Genomic DNA, 18203 nt, shown 5'->3' with positions numbered 1-18203 from the left:
CTTTTGTTTTGGATCTTCCTCTGTAGATGTCTTCCTTTTCCAGATTTCCTACGAAATCTCCCTTGCTTTGGTTTTAATTCCTCCGCTGACATCTGTGGTGTGGTTTCTTCCGCTCAGGGTTCTCACGCCCCCTTCTCTCACTTTCAACAACTCCCGCTGTGTTGTTTGTGACAGGAGTGGCCCCCTGGCCATGCGGCTCTCAGTAGAGGGCCAGCGGGCTCTGGCAGACACGGAGCCCCTCATGGGGCTCCTGTGGGCTCCTCCCATGACCTCCGCCCTGCCTGCAGAAACAGCCCCTGGGTTCCTGCGCCCTGGGCTCCTGTCTGCTCCTGCCAGTCCTGTTCTTGCTGGTCAGTCCTGCTGGGGCCCAGCTGTGCAGTGGTTGGTGTCTCATTCGCTGACCTCACACACATCCTGTGTCCATCTGAGACGTGCCACGACTGCTGTCACCCTGTTCTGATCTGCCCCTCATGCAGCCAGCGGGCAGTGTCAGGTCAGGGGAGGTTCCAGCTTCCTGCGGCCCTCTGCTGGTCACCCCAGCGTGGGTGCCTCTCCTTCGCAACGTCCTTCCCCACTTCCTCTCTTGGCCTTCTTGACCCCACACCCACTTCAGAAATGCAGGTTGCCCCCCCCCCTTGCCTTCCATCCAGTACCTGATTATTTCTACAACTCTCTTGCTCTCGCAGCCTCACCTCCAACTCTTGGGGGCTGGAGCCCCAACTTGCCAGGTGGCTGGGGGTGCGGGAAGGGCCGGGGGTCTGCGACCCCACTGCTGAATGTACGTGTGGCCTTCTTTGCTTCTCCAACCTGTTTCCTTGGCTACCTGATGGTAATAATCCTGCACTGGCAAACCCCACGCTCGCCGTGCCAATCAGATTGGGTTTGTTGCAAAGCTTGTACAAATGTGAGAACTGCCAGCTCTTAATTCCCTAAGGCACTGGCGCCTGCTGGAGTTAAGTCTTCAGTCAATATTTGATGACCAAGTTGAATATTTATAAAAACAGCCGGTAAGGAAGCACCAGTCCTTTCTCCTCGTTCATAATTACAAGTGGTTTGACTGTATTGACATGGTTTTTGTGTTCAGATCAAGCTGCAAAATCATTAAAATCAAGTCGTTTTTATGGGAGGCTATTATGATTATTATTCTAATAGCAAGCTCCAGTTGAAATAGTTATTAACTTTGTGGCTTTTGGAAGCATGAGCTCAGTGCACAATTCTAATGTGGATTCACTGTGAGTTAAACAACCATCCTTTCAATGTGTTTTGACAGATTTAGGCCGCAGTTCTGAGGCAGATCAGATTTCAGATCTTATTGACTCTGTCTGGGCTGAAGAAATCTTGATGTGTGCTTTCTAGAGCTTCCCAGGTGCGGAGCAGAATGGGCACTCTGTTTGACTGAGAAGGTGCGCCTTTCACCAGATGTACCCAAAGTTGAGACAGAGACCTAGGTGGGCTCTCAGTGGAGACTCTCTCTGGTCCAGGGCCGCAGTCCACACACACCGCAGTCACTCGTGGACCCAGCAGTCACACTCAGAGTTATTAGCAGGTTTCATTCTTGTCTGGAGCCCTCATGGAGAGGGGCAGCGAGGTGCCCTGCTGCTCTGGGGCTGCAGTTCTTGTCCCGGTGGGTGCGCCGCACTTGGTGCTCTGGGTGTCGTCTTGCCACCCTGGTTGCTGGGCAGGTTGTCCCGCCTGTGTCTGCAGGCTCCCCCGCAGCCGGTCTGTAGGGCCTGGGGCCTTCTGGGCTCACGGAGGTGCGTGGAGGTGCCGTCAGGCTGGCGTCCCAGGAGCTCCTCCTCCCACTTCTGACACTCCTCCTGCTCCCCTCTTGCCCTGCCCGGGCCTTCTTCAGAGCTGGCAGGGGGAGGGCTTTTCTCATCCTCAGGCACGTTTCGCATTTCCCCTCCATTTCTGGTTTGCAGCCTTTCCCTGATGTAGTGATGCTACTGCTGATTGAGTACTTCATGCCGCTGCAGTCAATCAGTTGATACTTTGTTTAGAAGTCCTGTTTTTCTAGTGTTGACGTTTATGGGAGGGCTGGCCTGCAGGCTTCCCTTCCTGTGGAGCCCTCCTCTGGTTTTGAAATGAACACTGTGCTGTCCTCACAAAGCACTGTCACAGTCGCTGTCACTGTTACTATTCTCTGGAAATGTTTTGTGTGTTTGGCATTTGTTTCTTTGTTAAAGGTTTCCCAGAAGTCAAGTGACTCCACCTAGGTTTGTAGCTGGCTGTGGGATTGCTCGCTGATGTATCTGCATTGAGCTGTTCACAGGGTCATCTTCCTGGTCGTTTAGAGTCCACAGGCAGGGTGTTAACACACGCCTTCACCGAAACTCTGTTTACATCTCCTCTGCCCGTCCCGTCCTGTCTGGTGCTGTTTGTCTTCACAGTGTCAGTGCTGGCTACTGCTTCTCTGTTGGATTTTCCTTTCCTCTTCCTTTCTTTTCTTTGCCTCATATTGTTATTTCTTCTACTTTCATCAGGTTTAAGTTGTGTTTTTCCAGCTTCTTGCTTATATCATTGATTTTTAGCCTTTCTTCTTTCCTGACATATTTAAGATTATAAATTTGCCTTTAAGTAGAGTTTAGTGGCATCCCGTATGTTTTCAGTTGTTATAATTTCGCTAAGTTTAAAATGGTCAATTTTCCTTATTGTGAAAGCCGTATCTGCTCAGTGTCTTACCGTTGGAAATCAGAACAGTACAGTGAAGGAAACAGCCTACAGTCACAGCGCCCAGAGACCACAGCTAACCCCCAGCCTCTGAACTTTCACTGTCTCAGTATCGTGTTGTTTTCCTCTTAAGAAGTGCACACCCACAGTTATATTAAAAAGTATGATGCGCTCACATTTTACAGCATTTTTTGCCACATCCTCCTCCTCGGATCCCTGTTTTATAGTCAGAGTAGTAGGCTGACGGCTCACCATCTTCACAGGGCAGCATTCATGCTGCGCTGTAACTGCTTGGGGAGAGAAATGACTGGAGGATGACGTCGGTGACTGGCTCGGCTAGACGGGCCTGGAGAATGCAGATGCTGGGGAGAAATGAGAGCAGGTCCCTGGGTACCACTCTTGGTAGACAGTGAGGATGCCCCCAAATGACTGCACACTGGTCCCCAGACGGCTTTACCGTGACATGATGGAGCATCCTATAGGTGACTTTTTTCCAAATCAATAAAGGCAAAAATGGATCCTAATGAAGAGAAATTTGATGTTTCCTTTTTTTAACTGAACCTGGAAAATTTAAAAATTTTCATAAGCTGCTGTCATTTTTCAAACATTAATGTTTTACAAGACCAACTCAAGGGCCAGCCATTTGGAGGTGCTCATGAATCAGCTGTGACCTGTCTGTTACACTAAGCAGGTCCCTAATGTCAGTTAATATCACCTTTCAAATGAAATAGGAAGGTGCTGTGCTTAGTCATCCACTGTGATTGAGGAGAGAGAGAAAATACAGCTTGTGTGGGACTACATACATGACTGTCATGTCATGACTTTATGAACAGTGATTTGGGCTTCACGCGAAGTTCCAGGCAGCAACAGGTTTTCAGCTGTCATGTGCATCAAGAGAAAATCAAGGACCAGAGGTCAGGGAGGACTCTTTGCCTGTCTCTAGCAGCAGTGCCTGATGTGGTGACCGCTCCTGGCTGCAGGGCGGGGCCTCCATGTCACAGGGAGTGGCAGGGAGGCATGTGGGTGCCTAGATGGATGCGGAGCCCAGAACAAGGGCGGCCACAGCCTCGGGGACTGCAAGGGTGAGCCGTGGGCTCTGAGTCTTGAGCCCCTCATCACGAGAACTGCAGCGCAAGGACCCCATGGCACCTTCTGTCTGACATCAGTGGCAGATCAAGGCTCCAGAGTGGGGCTTTCAGGGAGAGGGCTTTCCGTTCCATGGGGTGACACAGTGTTTCAGAAGTCTCACCACGACCTGTGGGGGGCCTGGGGATCACCCGTAAGAGCCTCTGAGTGTGGGTGGCAGCACCGCTGCCCTTGGTCTGCTGGAGCAGAGTGGCTGTGTGCTGAGTGTGCACGGGGCACGCACTGCCACCAGGGTGCCAAGATGGGATGGCCAGGGCAGCACTGACGGGGGTGACTCCTCTCAGGCCCCACGTCCTCCCGCAGGCCTTGCCGCCACATGTCTACTCCAGACCTTCAACTTCTCCGAGAGCCCAGATCTCCCCTTCATTCAGGTGTGCCCCATTGCTGGCTGGGATGGTTCAGTCATCACTTTTCTTCTCATCCCACACACAAGTAACTCTTTAGAAGGTACTAAAGCACACTTAGAAAGCATAAGAATTCATGGTTTTTCCCCCAAAACTAGGAGTGAAAGTTTACTCTGGATAAAATTGCAACAGCTCTTTCATCCTTAAAATCACACCATATGTCATGATTGCAATAATGAATAAATACAGACATACACACACACCTTTTTTGGAAGAACAAGTAGGTTGTTAATTTACTTTATGGTAAATCCCAGGATCCTTGATAGTGTACTTGGTTTGAATAAAATTAATAATCACTGAAGTAAATGTCTTAAGTTCCTTTTCTACTAAATTTATAAAATCCTAATGGAAAATTTATTTAGCCTAGTGAGTTTGTTATGATTCCCTTTACAGAAAATTGTTGTGTTTGAATTTTTGTTTTTATAGATCAGGATCTTCACGATCTGCCAAAGAGAAGAAGAATTAGAAAGCATAAATCAAAGAAAAAATTTAAAAATCCCAATAACATCCATGTAGAACCAGCAGAATCAGAGAAACAGCAGAGTCTTCTGCAAGAAAAATTGCAGCCACGGCACACAGATGGCCCCACAATAAGCAAAAATAAAAAAAGGAAACTCAAAAAGAAGCAGCAAATGCAAAGGAAGAAAGCAGCTGGCTCACTAACAGGAGCCTCTGGCATGCACTTCATGTACCAGCCTGAGGAGACCAGCAGTGAGCAGGAGGATGTGCCAGTGACTGATGGAGAGTGTGCTGGAGGGGCCACGGGGGGCGGGGCTGCGGGCGCTGTGGAGGAGAGGATCCTGCCCCTTGAGGAGGGCAGAGTCCTGGACGCTGAGGAGGAAGAGGTGAAAAGTACCAATGAAAAGGCAGATGGTATCCTGAACTTTTTGAAGTCAACACAAGAAATTTATTTTTATGATGGTATGTTTTTTCCTGTTATTCTGTTGAATAATGGCATCCACTCAATTGGAAAAAATGAGCAAATGTAAAATGTCTAAAAGTTTAAAATATAAAATACATTAAAATATTCAGTATTCAAAATAAGTTGTTAGTTTTGAGGCAAAAATGCAAATATTTAAATTCATCCCACCAAAGATCTGGGCTCACCCCCTGTTTGAGGCTTACCAGGGTTAACAGCCAGCTGTGTGGGTCTAGATGAGTGTGGTCTCCTCATCCTCATTTCTCTGAATATGTTGGTATTCTCAGCTGTATGTCTACAGAGAATATAAATCCAGGTTGGACTGATGAACTTTTGGTCGTTTTCATCAGCTGGTAGAGTCGTGAAGGAAGTATACACATTGATTTGCTCCCCAATGTGTGACTCAGTGATTTGAAATTTTCCTGTGTTCAGAATACTTGAGCACTATTTGTACTGATGTAGGACATGAAATTTATTCTAGAGTTGTTCTGATGGGTGCTGATTACTTACCTTTGTGTGGACTCTGACAGCAGCCCTGAGGATCAGGAGCCAAGAGCAGAGTGCTGAGGTGCCTTCCACCTCCCCTGGTTCTGGTCTGTCCCTGGTGGATTCTGGCAGTGTGGTGGTTTAGTGCGTCCAGACTGTAGCACACGCGAGATGAGAAATGTTGACTATATAATAAAGGGGAGGGGTAAAATGGAGGGGTAAAGAATGGACTTAAACAGTGATGCAAAAATACCGTGCTTAGAGGATCCATTTTAACCAAGAAGATTAACCCTTTCTCTCTTTGTCTGTTTACCCACACTTTGTATTGATAATAAGTTGAAAACATCCTTAGCAAATATCCACGTGACACTAATAGGAGGACGAGGCAGATACACTGCAGAACAGAACTGGGATTTAGAGAGATTTCAGTAGATGATCTCTCTGCCTGAGAGAGTGGTTTCTGGCAGACAACCCTCCTGCCAAGGAGCCTGATGTGTAAGGTGAACTTGGGGTTTCAGGAGCTGCTGAGGAGACCAAGGGCAGGTACCAGAGGAGGCGCAGCACAGGCCATGGGAGCCAGACGCCTGCTTTCCTCCTCTCTCCAGGTGCTTGCCCTCCGCCCATCGGGTGTTTGTGCTCTGCCCCTCAGGTGTTTGCCCGTCCAGACTGGCTCGAGTGAGGGTTCAGGGGAAGGGGCAGCGCAGCCCTGGGGAGGAGGCCAACTAGCAGAGCCCTGGGGCTGCCCGGGTCTGGGAAGGAAGGTGGAGGGCCCAGAGTTGGCAGCTCTGACAAAGGAAGGTTGCAGATCAGAAGCAGAGCCGCACTGGTCCCCTTTGAAGCTGTGGCCCAGCCCTGAGCTGTGGGATGGGGGGAGGGCCGCCTCTGGCGTCTCGGGGACTGAGCAGACGGCTAAACTGACCCTCCCATGCAGCACACTGGCCACGCGCTTAGGTGCAGCTGGACCTCTGCCGGCCATACATGCAACCCCCGCTGTCGGCTCTGTCGATGGCCTGCCCCTTCTCTGTCTGCCAAGCAGAGGCAGGAGAATGCCGTGAGCCGAGCTCCTGAGAGTTTCTCGTGTATTCGATGGAGTGTGTCAGGTGCAGCAAGAGGCAGGGTGGCATGACCTAAACCATGAGGAACAGCTTAGTAGAAAGGGGCCACGGGGTAGAGACGCTGCTGTTACCAGACGGCAGATCTAAAATAGCTGTGACTGAGATGTCCAAGAAGTGGGGAGAAGGTGGACAAGGATACAAATCAGAGACTTTGACCAGAAATTTTGAACCTATTAGGATAACCAAACGGAGCTTCTAGGCGTAGCAGCCACATAAGTCAGAAAGAGGCTCGCCCATGGGACTGGGCAGTGGGATGGGAAGAGGTGGCAGCCGGGAGATTTTCAGAGCTGGCAACGACCACAGGCTCTGGACATTCTATGAGCGCCAACTGGGGCTAGTGCAGAAATGGCCTCAGCCCGAAACAATGGGGAGGGCGCTGTGGCTTGTGGGCAACAGGAGAGCCATGGTCACCTCCTGGGCTTCCCTGAAGCATAGCAGGCACCCAGCAGGTTTGTTCTCTGCAGTCCCTGATGCTGTCAGAGGGCTTGGTGTGGCGTCTGTTCCCTGTGCTCTGTGTGTGACTTCTAGGACATGGGACACCCAGCTGCTTTACGAGTCGGTGCCTTAACAGACACCACGTTTCCACTGTGCTTCAATAATTGTATTTTGTTGTTTACTTTTCAGAGTTCTGCGCTGATTGTCCCTCATGGCAACTTTTTGTATCCCAAACACATCATTCTTAAGTAGAAATATAAGTTTGAGGCTTTCTTTAAGAGGTGAAAGCTTATCTTCAGCTTACAAGAGTAAAAACGCAATCCTCAGTGACCCTGTCTTTGTTTAGATGTCTCCAAGGATTCCAATTCTGGTGTCTTTATGGAAAGTACCAACGAGCTATTTAAACAACTAGAAACTCACAGTGTGTCCCCCTCAGACGTGTTCATTCTGGATCACATGAAAACGCTGCTACTTTTGCACGACACCAAGAGATTGAAGAGTGCCCTGGACGTGTTCCCGGAACACTGCAGGATGCCACCTGGTATGTGCTCTGTTCATTATGCCTTTGGTTCATTGTGCTGCTTTAGAAACTTGTCTCGGGTTCACCTCTGAAAAACTTTCTCCACCAAAACAGTCCTGTATCAGAAAACAGTCCTGTATCAGAAAATGTAAGGTTGCACATATGCTTGAGGAGTAGGTTCCCACAGAGGGTTATGCTCCTTGCATCTCTCTTGCTGTAAAAATATCTCCTGATATATGCAGACATTCATGTGCAGTCTACTTTTCCAGACTTATGAGCTCCACTCTTAGGACTGAATTTTTACGGGTTTAAATGGAAGTGGAAGAGTTCATTTCTTTTCCCTTTTCTTTTTCCTCTGCTAGATGTGAAGATGGTCCATTTTCTGTCCCCCGGGTATGTTGGTCTGCCTTCCTGAACCCCTGAAGTTAAAAGGGGGAGTTGAACCATTAGACGATTTCTCTTTTGTTTGCTTCCTCAACCTTTGCTGGATACCTGTTCCATGCAAACTGTCAGGCACTGGGGCTGACCGTGCTTGTCTGTTCACAGCACCGTGGGGTGGGGCCTTCACATTGGTGGCTTGAAATGGGCCTCAGTGGGAATGTTCAGGCCACTGAAGTCTGCAGACACTGAGGATCAGAGGATCAGGACTGTTTGGGAGCAGCGTGGGGCAGGGCCCCTGTCAGACCCAGACAGGCATAAGACAGCCAGCCAGCTGTGTGGGCGGAAGCTCCTGCAGGTCACCTTAGGGCAGTGGTCTCCAGGTGAGTGCAGTGCACGGCTTTCCTCCTCGGAAGCCTCAGAGTACAGCTGAGGAGTCAGGCCGATGTGTTGAAAAAGCTACGTGCCACGTTTCGTCACATGAAATAACAATAAAGCTGATAGTAAAGCCGACAGTAAAGCAGTGTGGCACTGATACAGTTAGCAGGTGGACGGGGGATTGACAAGCCCCTGTGAGTCAGGGTCCTCAGGAGGACCTGCCTCCACTTTGATCCAGAGCTGATCCGTGAGGGGCCTTATCTGCCCCCGCTGTGACACTGGTCCCGCCGCAGACCCTCAGTGGAGAGAGCAGAGGAGCTCCCTGCCCTTCAGGGTCATGTTCTCGTGGGGACGGGGACATCAGTGAGGTGTGCTTTGTACAGCTGCACCCCTGGAGGAGACACGGGGTGAGCAGGAGAGGGTGGGAGAGGAGCCAAGGCCTGGTCGCATCGGGCCTTGGGGGGCCTGCTGAGTGTGTTGGCCTTCGTCCTGGGAGACGGGGCCACTGGGAGGCCTGTGGCATGTGGCTGCGCTGAGCAGGGCCTCTTGGGCCATCGCGCTCAGTACAGAGAAGAGGTTGGGGGCAGCGGGTCTTTGGTCATGCTCCCGGCAAGGGGGCCATCCCCAGGCGTGGTCAGATTTGGGCCAGGTGTGAAGGTGGACTTGGGTTTCCCTGCTGCCCGAGCGAGGGCCCTCTTTGGCCTGAGCTCATCATGAGCAGGAGAGGCAGTTAGAGGGTCCGGGACTATCTGGAGGTTCCTGTCTGTGTCCAGGGTGGGGCTCATGCCCCGGCAAGCTGCTGCCAGTCCCCTTCATGGAGCAGTGTGGGGCCTAGGGGACAGGGGCTTTGTCTTGGTGGGATCTGGAGTGTGAAGTGGGGAGCTGGGGGGTGAAGATGGCGCCTTCGAGGGTGTGTGCGCCAAGGAAGGGAGTGGGTGCGCTTCTTACGGGAGCAGCTCCAAAAGGAGGTCCTGAGGTGTGGGCTGAGTGCTCGAGAGGGGGGACCCAGGGCCCTGGCCTCTCAGGACCCCAATTCCATGACTGCATGTCTGCATTCTTCCTTCCTGCTGGTTGTCGGGCCCATTGTATTCAGTATTTTAGCATTTTTACTTCCATAAGGAAGTTTTTGCAAAAAGCCAGTTTTATTAAGTTAAACTAATACAGTATTTTTATAAGATTTGAAAACAAATGATTTACAGCCCAGCTGAGTTCCTCACACTGAAGGTGCTCCCTGCACATGGCTGAGATGCGTCAGGGGAACAGGGGCAGCGCTGGGGGCTTTAGTGAAAATCATTGGACAAGTTTTGCCTGGAAGCATTTATTTAACCAGTTGATGGAACTAAAATTTAGGTTTGAAGCACTTCTCTGAAAATAAATTCCTTTTTAGTGTGTCTGTGTAGGATATGCGTTAGAAGTGTTTCCATGTCATGCTACTTTATAAAATGAAATCTTACAAATGGTGAAGCTTTATTTTCAAATATTGGTTCCATTTAATTCAGTCGGCTTTAGAATTCTGAGCTTGTTTTCATTTTCATACAACTAACTTATGAAGCTTAGTCAGTAGCTACGTCTCTGCTGTCGATGGGATCAGCCTAGAAATAGTAACATTTCAATAGCAGACGCCAGGCCCTTTCTGTCTCCGCTGCCTCAGCAGTTAGTTTTCCTAGTCTGTGGGTGTTTCATCAACTGGGTGTGGCAGCGTATCCCACAGCCAGTGCATGTATTTCTACAGTTGGTCTGGCATACCACATTCTGTCATCTGCATGCACATACAGTCACCATCTGTGGGGCTTGTATCGTGCTCTGCACACCATGAAGCCCTGCGGGCACCCCCGCCCTGAACCTCCTGAGTCCTCTGTGTCCACTTTAGGCATCATCATTGCATGAGGCTGGGGGGCCAGGGGGCTGGCCTGGGGCAGGACAGACCATGCATTTGGAGGCAGCTTGGCACACTTCTGTATGGAGCACGAGATGGACCCCGGCCTACAGTCCCAGCCTCTTCTCAGAAATGCATCTCAGCCTCAGCAGCAGTCAGCTGCCCCATGGGCACCGAGGTCCAACTCTTGGGGTTGGAGCCTTGGACCTGGCATTCCCTGCCGTGAGCGTCTTTATAAAGAGCAAGGCCTGAAACTAGGGGCCGTGCCCTCAGCTCAGGCACTTTGCTGGGCCGCTCCTGGGACAGTTCCTGAAACCTGAGTGCCATTCATCGCAGCTAATCTCACTTAGAGTTATGCTTCTAACTTCCTGCTGCTTTGTCCACCTTTGATGTAAACTTATGTTTCTCTTTCACTTCGTATGCAGTTTTTTCAAGCTCAGGTGTTAAGCATGTAGTATTGTGTGTGACGCTGTAAAGTGAAATACAAACATTCCAGACTGACCTATACTTCTGTGGGATTCACAAGTGTGCTAATAAGTGTCATTTCAACTCCTAAGTTGTGTTTCATTTGATTAATTTAGGATTTACCTTTGGCCTAAGAACTAATAGTTGCAAAATAATAATTTATAATTTTTCTTTTTATTTTATTTTTTGTTCTGTTTTCCTTTTACTTTTCAGAATATGCCCGAGTAATCTCAGCTTTCTTTAATTACTGGATCACGCATATTCTTCCTGAGAAAAATGATGAATGAAATCAGTGCATCTACTTAAAAAGAGCTAATATTTGACAAGAAAATAGAAAAGACAGGTATGAAATGGTCTGAGACTTACTTCCTATACACAGAGGAGATGAAATTCTCTTCTAAGTTTTCTTTATAACCCAGACCCTGGGAACTCTGAGGACATTTCTGCCATATTATTTATTTATATGTTTGTACATAGTAGGTAAAGGTAGTCTGAGACTTCAAGTGATAAATTGGGATAAAATTGAAAATTTCTTTGAAATTTTGTATGTCTTAAATTTTAAAATGGACATTCTGTTAAACTGAATAAACTGTATAGTTTGAAGCTATATGTATATATTTTTATAAAGTTTTAAATTACATGTGTCTGAAAGTTTAAGAATGTTGTATGGGTATTAAAATGTTCATTTTAAGTAGTTTGATTCTACAGTAATTGAATTTATTTATTGTTTTCTTCTGTTTTTCTTCTTCTCTACTTTGGGAATAATATCAAGAACATATTTTTCCTGTTTCCTCTTGTTGTGGAAGCCATCACCAGTTTTCAGTGAGATTGAGTTTTAAAAGCACCAGTCAATGCAGTGTTATAGGACAACATTGTCTCTACCTATAAAAATATACATTTTTTATTGTGGTAAAATATATGTAACATAAATATGCCATCTTGAAGTGTATGATTCAGTAGCATTAAGTACATTCACAGCATCACGAGGTCATCATGACTATCCTCCCTTGTTTTAGGCTGAACGATGTTCCACACTGTTTATCTACCATCTGTCCTCGGACACTGGGTTGTTGCCCCTGTTTCCTCTTATGAATAATGCTGCTGTGAACATTACGTACAAAATTGTGTGTGGACATTTTCTTCACTTCTCTTGGGAGTGAAATAGCTGGGTCAGATGGTAATTCTACATTAACCTTTTGAGGAGCTTCCAGGCTGTGGTCCACAGCAGCTGTGCTGTCTTCATCCCCACCAGCCAAACAGAAGTACTGAGTTCTCTGCGTCCCCACCAGTACTTGTTGTTTTCCACTTTTCTGATAACAGCCATCCTTGTGGTTGTGTAAAAAGGCATTGCATGGTAGTTTCAGTTTACATTCCATGTACTCATTAGCTGTTCTCCTCTTTGGAGACATACTTGAAGTTATTACCCATTTGTGAATTAGATTATTAGCTTCTTGTCATTGAATTATGAGTTCTTTATACTGGGTAATATGGCAACTCCAGTTTCTTGAGGAACCTCCGTACAGTTTTCCATAGTGGCTATACCAGCTTACATTCCAGCCAGCAATGTAGGAGGGTTCCCTTTTTTTTTCCATTCCCTTTCCAGTAGTTATTATTTGTAGACTTTTTAATCAGGGCCATTCTGAGCAGTGTAAGGTGGTACCTTATTGTAGTTTTGATTTGCATTGCTCTAATAATTGGTGATGTTGAACATCTTTTCATATGCCTGTTGGCCATTTGTATGTCTTCTTTGGAGAAATGTCTACTTAGGTCTTCTGTCCATATTTTGATTGGGTTGTTTGATATTGAGTTGTAAGAGCTGTTTGTATAATATATTTTGGAAATTAAGCCCTTGTCAGTCACGTCATTTGCAGATATCTTCTCCCAGTCCATAGGCTATCTTTTTGTTCTATTGGTTTCTTTGCAGTACAAAAGCTTATAAGTTTGATTGGGTCCCATTTGTTTATTTTTGCTTTTATTTCTATTGCCTTGGGAGACTGAATGGTACAAGTCATATCACAGAATGTTTGTCCATGGAATTTTATGGTGTCATGTCTTAACATTTTGAGTGTATTTTTGTGTGAGGGTGTGTCCTTAACGTCACTGATTTACGTGTGGTTGTCCAGCCTTCCCAACACTGAAGAGACTGTCTTTTCTCCGTTACATGTTCTCGCCTCCTTTGCTGAAGACTGACTGTAGGCATGTGGACTTTATTTCTGCGCTCTCTATTCTATTCCATTGATCCGTATATCTGTTTTGTTCTGGTACCATGCTGTTTTACTCTAGCTTTGTAGTATTGTCTGAAGTCCAGGAGGGTTATACCTCCAGCTCTATTGTTTTTCCTCAGAATTGCTTTGGTAATTCTGGGTCTTTTATGGTTCCATATAAGATTTAGGATTATCTGTTCTAGTTCTGTGAAAAATGTCATAGGTAATTTGATGGTGATCACATTCAATCTGTAGATTGCTTCAGGTAGTATGGCCGTTTTAGCAATATTAATTCTTCTAATCCAAGAATATGGGTTATCTTTCCATTCCTTTGAATCATCTTCAATTTCCTTTATTAATGTTTTATAGTTCTCAGCATATAAGTCTTTCACCTCCTTGGTCAGGTTTATTCCAAAGTTTTTTTTTTTTTATTAATTAAATTTTTTTTTAATTGAAGGATAATTGCTTTACAGAATTTTGTTGTTTTCTGTCAAGTATTTTTTTAATGCAATTTTAAAAGGAATTGTTTGTCTTACTTGCCCCTTCTGACATTTCATTGTAAGTCTAAAGAAATGCAACCAATTTCTATATGTTAATCTTGCATCCTGTTGTTTTGCTGAAATTATCAGTTCTAGTAGTTTCTGTGTGGAGTCTTTAGGGTTTTCTGTATATAGTGTCATGCCACCTGCATATCATGATAATTTTACCTCTTCCATTCCAGTTTGTATACTTTTCCTTTTTCTTGTCTGATTGCTATGGTGAGACCTTCAACACTCTGTTGAATAGAAGTGGTAAGAGTGGGCATCCTTGTCTTGTTCCAGATTTTAGTGACAGGGCTTTCAACTTTTCACCATTGAATGTTATGTTGGCTGTGAGTTTGTTATAAACAGCTTTTATTATATTGAGATATCGTCCCATAAATGGAATTGTTTTTATTTTCTCTTCAGATTGTTCATTGCCAGTATACAGAAATGCAACTGATTTTTTTGAAATGCAGCTGATTTTTCATATTGATTTTGTGTCCCACTAGTTTGTTGAATTCACGTATTAGCTCTTAACAGTTGTGTGTGTGTGTGTGTGTGTGTAATCGTTAGAGTTTTCTACATATACGGTCATATCATCTGTGGTGAAGATAATTTTATTTCTTTCCTTCCACCATGGATGCACCATTCTCCAGGGCTCGTCTTCCCCCTCACCTCACCGTGTTCTTAAGAGGTGTCTATCCCACTAAGTGGAACCTCCTGGAGGCAGGTGAATCAGCAAGGATGCCCTACTGGTTCTGGAGATCTGTCATCTTAAGACTGGTTTCTGTGAAGCTCCCCAGGCTTAATAAAAGCTGGTAAGTGGAGCCGCAAACCAGGCCTGGACAAGGAGAGGCCCAGCCAGGAGAAGTGACCGGCCAGGTCAGGTCCACCGACCAGGATGGGTCACTAGCCAGGACAAGTCCACCGACAGGGACAAATCCACCAGCCAGGACAGGCCACCAACCAGGAGAGGTCCACCATCCAGGATGGGCCCCCAAGCACGATGGGCCTACTGTACCCCAGGGGCTGCCTCCTTGAGAATGGATGCTGATCCATTTTCCCCATGGAGATGGAAAAAGAACACAGCCACACCCCGAAGTAGGAGCTGTGGCAGCTTCCTGTCTACACCTACAACGGCCTTCACTTACCCCTCAATGGAGACATACTCAGCCGCCGCCACTGCCTCTTCCTCCTGCCCTGAGACGTCACATTGGTGAGGTCAGAGCCTGGGGAATCATGTCCCCTTCACCACAGGGTTGAGGGGTCACTGGCAAGCAGGTGATGTCAGCCTGCTGCCTCCTCTCCGGAACATCCCACTGCCTTGGGCAGGACACCTGACTTTCTGATTCGCCAGGTTGTAATTCTTCCATTAAGATGCCTCCTAATTAACGACGCATTTGCCAGTATAAAAATAAAGTATTGGCTGATTCATAATTTTCTGTTATTTCTCCACCTCTGATTTGCATCTTTTAGTTATACACAATTTACATCTTTTCCATGCCCAGCAGGTGGATACACTGTTGATGGATTCCAGGGAAAACTTCTTATTTGCAGATAGGACTTGACCTTTTACTTGATTCTTTCTGGTCTCAGCACAGAATCCCTGTAAACCCTTCTATCAGCTCACTGGGAGACCAGGACAGGTCACCAACCAGGATGAGCCACCAACCAGGACAAGTCTCTCTGACCACACCCTGAAGGTACAGAGGAACAAGGGTGTAACTGAACAGGTAGGGTAGTTGGGGTTAATCAGTTTTGTGGATCATCCTAATTTCAAAAGAAAAATGCCTTGTCTAGAAGACAAAAACAAATAAATCATGTCTCTGTGTCAGCATAAATACAATAATCTGATTTTCTCAGCGTGATTGCAGTTGGATGATAATTAGATCAACTTATCTTTTACAATCGTGCAGGATGCTTATTCAGTCGTGTCACTTGTTTTCTGTAAATCATACCAATTAATGCAGACAAAGGAAGCTCTCAAGAATATGAGGAGTGCTCATCAGCTTGCTGACAGTGAGGTGGATGTGCCAGGCAAACGCCTAGGCTTTCCTGAATCCTGAAGGCTCAGCGAGTGGAAGAGGTGGCCGAGTCTCACCGCTGTCCCCCAGACCTGGAGGCTCAGTGTTTTCAGAAGAAATTGTCCTGGGTTCATTCATCCCCACTTGGCCGGCTCTGGGTTTTCCTCTCTGTCCAGCACTGTCTGTGCCCAGTTTTTCTGTGGTACTTGTCTTCTAATTCAAAGAGTCTGGTGAAAACTTGGGTCCCCTCCAAAGTATGAAGGGTGCACAGAGCTAGCCCACCACACACAGAGACACTGCACAACTCAAGGGGTTGCAGGGTCCCCAAAACCCACTCCACATGATAGACTACCACAATTTTAGTGGCTAAAACAGCATCTTTCATTGCCTCCCAGTGACCATGGGTCAGGCTTAGGTCATAGGCCCAGGTCATAGGCCCTTAGGTCATAGGCCCAGGCTTAGCCAGCTGTGCCCTGGGTTCGGGGCCTAGGGGCTGTGCACAGAATTGTGTTCCTGTGGCTAGGGGACCAAGGTCCTAGTTTTCTTGTTGGTTGCCAATGGAGGCTACTCTCACCTCCCTGAGGCCCCCACAAGCCCCAGCTCCCCCTGAGCCTCTGCCCACCTGCCAGCAATTCCTCGGAGGCCAGTAGGAGACCTGGGAAAGACCAGGGTCTGGAAGGCTTCCCCTGGTAGAGTCAAGCTGCCAGGATGGTCTCCTTTCTGCTTCATTTAAAACTAACTGGTACATGCCTTCAAGTCCTTTGTCCTTGCATGCAGCCATTGGCAATGACCCTTCTGGTGCCATCCTGGCCCATAGCACCTGGCATAGATCTTGCACTGGTCACTTAACAGACCACTTAAGGTGATCACTCAGGTCTTCGTTCCAGAGGACCTGCTGTCAGTGTGGTTAGCTGCTGCCAGCCCTTCAGGTCCATGTCCTACATAGACCAGATGTCTTCAGTCACCAGGGTAGACCAGATGCCCTTGGTCACCTTCATCTTCTAGGCCCCATGGATGTTCAGATGGAATCATTCAGCTCCTTTCATTTTGCAAGAGAGAATTCTCTGGTGACCAGAGAATTTAGGGGACTTGCTCAGTATCACACAGAACTTTTAAAGATAGAAAGTAGAAAGTGAGATGAACAAGGTGTAGGTGAGAATGTATAGGTGATAGGTTATGAGAATTAGATGGAGAGAATTACCTTCGTGGAAGAATCAAGAGAGAAAGAGGGCTTCATGAGGGTGATACCTGAGCTAAAAGAGATAGGACGAGGATGTCTGGAAATACAGGAGGAAGGCAGAAATGCTGGGAGATGACAGCAGGTGAAAGAAAGAGGTGTTTCACCTTCTCAAGGCTCTTTTCTGTCTGCACCAACAAGGAGATATTTCAGTCAGCAGCTATGCTGTCGACTTGAAATGTTGACACATTTCTATTGGCAGTTATGCCCAAGAATATCTCCTCTTCAGATTTAGACACCACTACCCTTTCTAGGGCTTCCCTGGTAGCTCAGTGGTAAAAGAATCTGCCGGCCAATGCAGGAGACTCAAGAGACATGAGTTCCTGATCCCTGGGTCGGGAAGATCCCCTGGAGAAGGAAATGGCAACCCACTCTAGTAGTCTTCCCTGGGAAATCCCATGGACAGAACGGCCTGGTGGGATACAGTCCATGGGGTTGTAAAGAGTTGGACATGACTTAGCGACCAAACAATACCCTTGCTAGAAATGTCCTAAAATAATAAATGTTTTGTTAAGGGGTTGGAGCATTCCAACATGATTGTAGACAGTAACTGACAGCAACTGCCAGGAATCCGCTATCAAGGCAGTGATCACAGAACCAACATCAAGTAAATACATCTGCAGAAATCAGAGGGCAGCCTCATCAACTCATCCTTACAGATTCCACAGTATAATCCATTTTCTTCTGTCCGCAATATTCTCATTGCAGATTTAGGTGCTCATCCAGTTTTTTATTATATTCATAATGGAGAATGAAGAAGAGGGGAACTAACATTTATTGAGCACCTACTGTCTTCAAGGTATGTGATAAATCCATTACATCTCATATCTTTCTGTTCTCACAATCTATCAAGGTTTTAACAGTTATTATCATCCCCACTTTGTGGATGAAGAAATATTTGCTTGACCTTAATTGACCATGAAAAACAGACTGGTTCAAAACTGGGAAAGGAGTAAGTCAAGGCTGTACATTGGTCACCCTGCTTATTGAACTTATTTGCAGAGTACATCATGTGAAATGCCAGGCTGGGTGAATCACAAGCTGGAATCAAGATTGCCAGGAGAAATATCAACAACTTCAGATATGCATATGATACCACCCAATGGCAGAAAACCAAGAGGAACTCAAGAGCCTCTTGATGAGAGTGAAAGGGGGAGGAGGGTAAAAAGTTGGCTTAAACTCAACATTCAAAAAGTAAGATTATGGCATCCCATCACATCATGGTAAATAAAAGGGAAAAAGTGGAAGCAGTGACAGACTTTTATTTTCTTGAGCTCCAAAATCACTGCAGATGGTGACTATGACCATGAAATTGAAAGATGCTTGCTCCTTGGAAGGAAAGCTATGACAAACCTAGTGTATTAAAAAGCAGAGACATCACTTTGCTGACAAAGGCCTGTATAGTCAAGGCTATGGTTTTTCCAG

The 18203-nt window shown here is 46.7% G+C and overlaps 1 protein-coding gene across 2 annotated transcripts in view; it reads left to right on the top strand.

The window, feature by feature from the left end:
• The window catches only part of ERICH1 (glutamate rich 1), a 39121-nt gene extending 23897 nt beyond the window's left edge, over nucleotides 1-15224 (top strand). The window contains exons 4-7 of one of the 2 annotated variants that reach the window (XR_006339283.1): nucleotides 4647-5141; nucleotides 7522-7716; nucleotides 11006-11135; nucleotides 14174-15224. Coding sequence is in view for 1 of the 2 variants with exons in the window: in XM_043893737.1 (XP_043749672.1) it covers nucleotides 4647-5141; nucleotides 7522-7716; nucleotides 11006-11079 (764 nt within the window). In the remaining variant the exon portion in view is untranslated. Of the gene's footprint in view, nucleotides 1-4646; nucleotides 5142-7521; nucleotides 7717-11005; nucleotides 13366-14173 lie in introns of those variants that run through there. The other variant, XM_043893737.1, reaches the window with a different exon arrangement.
• Nucleotides 15225-18203: the final 2979 nt, after the last annotated feature.

The sequence above is a fragment of the Cervus elaphus genome, chromosome 32 (assembly GCF_910594005.1).
Source record: "Cervus elaphus chromosome 32, mCerEla1.1, whole genome shotgun sequence".
Taxonomy (NCBI): Eukaryota; Metazoa; Chordata; class Mammalia; order Artiodactyla; family Cervidae; genus Cervus; species Cervus elaphus.
The sequence above is the reverse complement of the archived record's forward strand: the minus strand, read 5'-3'. Positions and strand labels throughout refer to the sequence as shown.